The sequence below is a fragment of the Sinohyriopsis cumingii genome, chromosome 10, assembly GCF_028554795.1.
Source record: "Sinohyriopsis cumingii isolate HCF-2022 chromosome 10, ASM2855479v2, whole genome shotgun sequence".
NCBI lineage: Eukaryota > Metazoa > Mollusca > Bivalvia > Unionida > Unionidae > Sinohyriopsis > Sinohyriopsis cumingii.
In genome coordinates this window covers 47,831,283-47,834,748 of record NC_142970.1, presented here as the reverse complement: position 1 = coordinate 47,834,748, position 3,466 = coordinate 47,831,283, and the positions used below count along the sequence as shown (strand labels likewise).

At 35.6% G+C, this 3,466-nt stretch overlaps 1 protein-coding gene across 1 annotated transcript; it reads right to left on the bottom strand.

The window, feature by feature from the left end:
- Positions 1-1,846: 1,846 nt before the first annotated feature.
- On the bottom strand, positions 1,847-3,122 carry LOC149790006 (uncharacterized). Its single transcript, XM_089973161.1, has one exon. It carries the CDS (start codon positions 3,120-3,122, stop codon positions 1,914-1,916), a length of 1,209 nt encoding a protein of 402 aa, XP_089829287.1. The 3' UTR covers positions 1,847-1,913.
- Between the last annotated feature and the right edge of the window lie 344 nt (positions 3,123-3,466).

Here is a 3,466-nt window from a genome sequence, read left to right as displayed (position 1 = left end):
TATATATATATATATATATATATATATCTGTGTGTGTGTGTGTGTGAGAGAAAGAGAGAGAGATCTTCAGCTATGTAACAGAAAGTCAGTGAAACCAACACTTTATTAAGTTTAACAAATAATTTATTTGTCTAATTTCAAACTGAACATTCAAGAATAACATCCAGTATTGTGAATTATACCCAAAATTATCATAAATATTTTAATACAACTACAAAACGATTTAATGTTCCCAGTGAACTACAATAATCTTGAATGTTTTGATGTGTGACAATGACATATTCCAGGATGTCTTTGATTGAGCCCTGTAAAATCCCAAAGTAGTATTTAATACAAAACAATACACTGAGCACATTGTGATTCGTGACGTATTTGAAAAAAATATTTCGTCTAAACTTATATAATCTATAATTGTTTCAAAGACTGATGTTAAAACAGGAATAATTGTTTTCCGAATCGAAAATATATTCATTTTGCTTTACATTAGACACAATAGACTTACCTAGGGAAAATCTTAGGTCTGTATTTAAATCGCAAGTAAATCTCCTGTTTACTTCATTAAATCATTCAAAAATGAACTAAATCATGGACAAATTTTAATCACACATACGTCCTTGACCATCCTTGCTCTCCAAAATGTTTACAATTTTGTACAAGTAACTGTGCAAAGAAATCATATACCTTGCGTGACTAAGTCCATTTGGGTTTCATAGTGTTTTGTTGTTGTTGCACAGGTAGGTTCATATGCAGATAGGTAGAAATGCTAAGTTAACTGCTGAGAAGTTTTAGTTGCACGGAAATCGCCTTTCCATTGCAAGACCTTTTCGTTACCTCAAACTTTGCACCAGCTGGATACACTCTCTCATTTTCGTCAAATTCTGCGTAATGTTCAATATTTCTTGGTTGATGCGAGAATTCGCTGTATTGGCAATAATAAAGGTTACCTTATTATCTTCTGTTGCACCCTTGTACGTGGGGAATGGTGTGGCTTTTCCTGGGTCCACAGAGGATGAGACGGAGGCTAACCATGTAAATTGGACCCCTACCTGATATGTGTCCATATCTTTTTCAGTCAACAACATTCTTCGACTATACAAGTATTTGTCTTTTGTTAATCTAGTGCACTGTCGGATTATGCATGATAAAAGCGTATTCATAACAAAGACCAGAAAAGAAATGGAACATAATTTGTAACACCTACATATTCAGACAAGACAAGTTTGAATTATGCTATACATCATTAAAGGACAACCTGAAGTATGTCACACATAAATAGTCCTAGACACTTTAAGATTATACAATATATGCAGAGAATTTATCAAATCGTTAACTTAAAACTCAGCATAAAACGTCAGCCACGAAACAACAAAAAAATCCTGAGCCAGAAAAGAAATGGAATATAATGTGTTCTTGTACGCAGCAAGAGTGATGGGTATCAGGCCAAGTCCATTCCATAAGATGTTTGTATACCAAGGTTGGAAGGTCTCCATCTCTTCGTCTACTTTACATATATATATATATATATATATATATATATATATATATATATATATATATATATATATATATATATATATATATATTTCACAAAGATGCCTTGACTATAGTGTCTTGCTTTTTACAAATCCAGCTGAGGAAACATAGACAATAATGCAGATACTATATGACCGCAAGCAAAGTCACCACATTGGTGTTGAAATTGTCCATGGTGGAAATGACAATGAGATTAAGCTAATCTACTCTGAAAACCTTTATCGGCTGACGAGAATGAACCACGGATAAATTTTGTGTCACTCCTAAAGCAAATTAGATTTCATATTGTTTTTGTTTTTTATTTGTTGCACAGATAGGTCCATGTGTTAGCTTGCAGATACGTAGGTTTGACCAATGAGACTATCCTGAAATATGCTCATTCAACTGCTTAGAAGTTTTAGTGTTACATATGTCGTTCCTTTCCATTGCTGCCTTCTTGTTACCTGAAATTTTGCACCTGCGGGATACACTCTTTCACTTTCCGGATAATGGGCATACTTTTCAATATTTCTTGGTTGGTACAATGAATCCGTTGTATTGTCAATGGTAAAGATTACAACATTTGTACCTTCTACGCCGCTACATGTCGGGAACGGGTTTGCTTTTACAGCGTCGACAGAAGATGAAACGAAGGCCAGCCAGGTGAATTTGACACCTACCTGATATTGTTCTACATCTTTTCCTGTCAGCAACATGTTTCGGTAGGACGTGGTATTGTCACGCTTCAGCTCTCCCCAGAAAAGGAGAAGCATCTGGTACATGACCACATATGGACCCATCGCGAGATCAATGGCTGATGGCTTGTAGTCACACTCCCGTTGTCTTCTTAAGGCTGTGTTCATAAATGTATAAAGGTATGTTGCTTCCTCAGTGTAAGCCCTGATGATGTGTCGGTAAAATTCCTCTCTGTCCGAACATTCCTTAACTGCTTCTGCCGATTTCTCACAAACAACGTAGAGGGATTCGCTTATTTTGTTTCGTACTTCTATCCATCTATCACGAGAGATGTTCAAATCGTTGAAAATATCTCGAAGTACCGATAAAATAGACTTCCGAGGGTCAATCGTTTTGGGATAAAATGTGTTCTTGTACGCAGCAAGAGTGATAGGTATCAGGCCAAGTCCATTCCATAAGATGTCTGTATGCCAAGGTTGGAAGGTCTCAATCTCTTCGTCTACTTTTTCAAAGTTATTCTTGTGCTCTGTGAGTACGTTTTTCACTTCGGTATAGCCATAAGCATCTGCTATTGTTTCCGCTGTCATACCACTTGTGAAACCTACTTCCGATTTACACTCCTTCGCCTTCAACAAAAAATCACATGCATGAAACATGAGTAGCTTCCGTACAATACTCGGATCTTTCCAGTAGACAGCCTGGTGCAGAACTGCCCATCGACGATTCTCTGGAATACAGTTTAAAAGGTATGCCTTCTTAGGTTTCTCTGGAGTGCCGATTATGCTCCAGACGTCATCCCACTTGCCGTATTTTGCTGATAGTAACAGGGTATTAATTTCCTCCCTCTCTTGTTCGATTTTGTTTTTGAATAATCTGCAAAATGACACCAAGTTGCAGTAGATATTTGCAAGCATCTTGAAAATATATTAGCTGATAAAAATATGACTGGGCACAATATACCCCCACATAATATATTGTTGTTGAATAGTAGATTTTTATATTTGTGAATTCTGAATCATGAGAGATCGAATTCATGTACATTTCCTTGTCAACAATGGATTATGTGGAGTCAAGATTGTAAGTTAATAATAATAATAATAACAATAATAATAATATAAACTATGATAATGACTATAACCGAATTTGATTTTGATCTCGTTCAATAATGTTTTGAACAGTAACTCGAATCGTCTGTGTTTGATTCGCAATAATAAATATTAAGGTTCCTAAATTCTAAGAATGCTCGGAAAAACAAATA

Coding starts and splice junctions, on each gene's coding strand:
- LOC149790006 (XM_089973161.1), bottom strand. CDS start 3,122: ATGCTTGCAAATATCTACTGCAACTTGGTGTCATTTTGCAGATTATTC.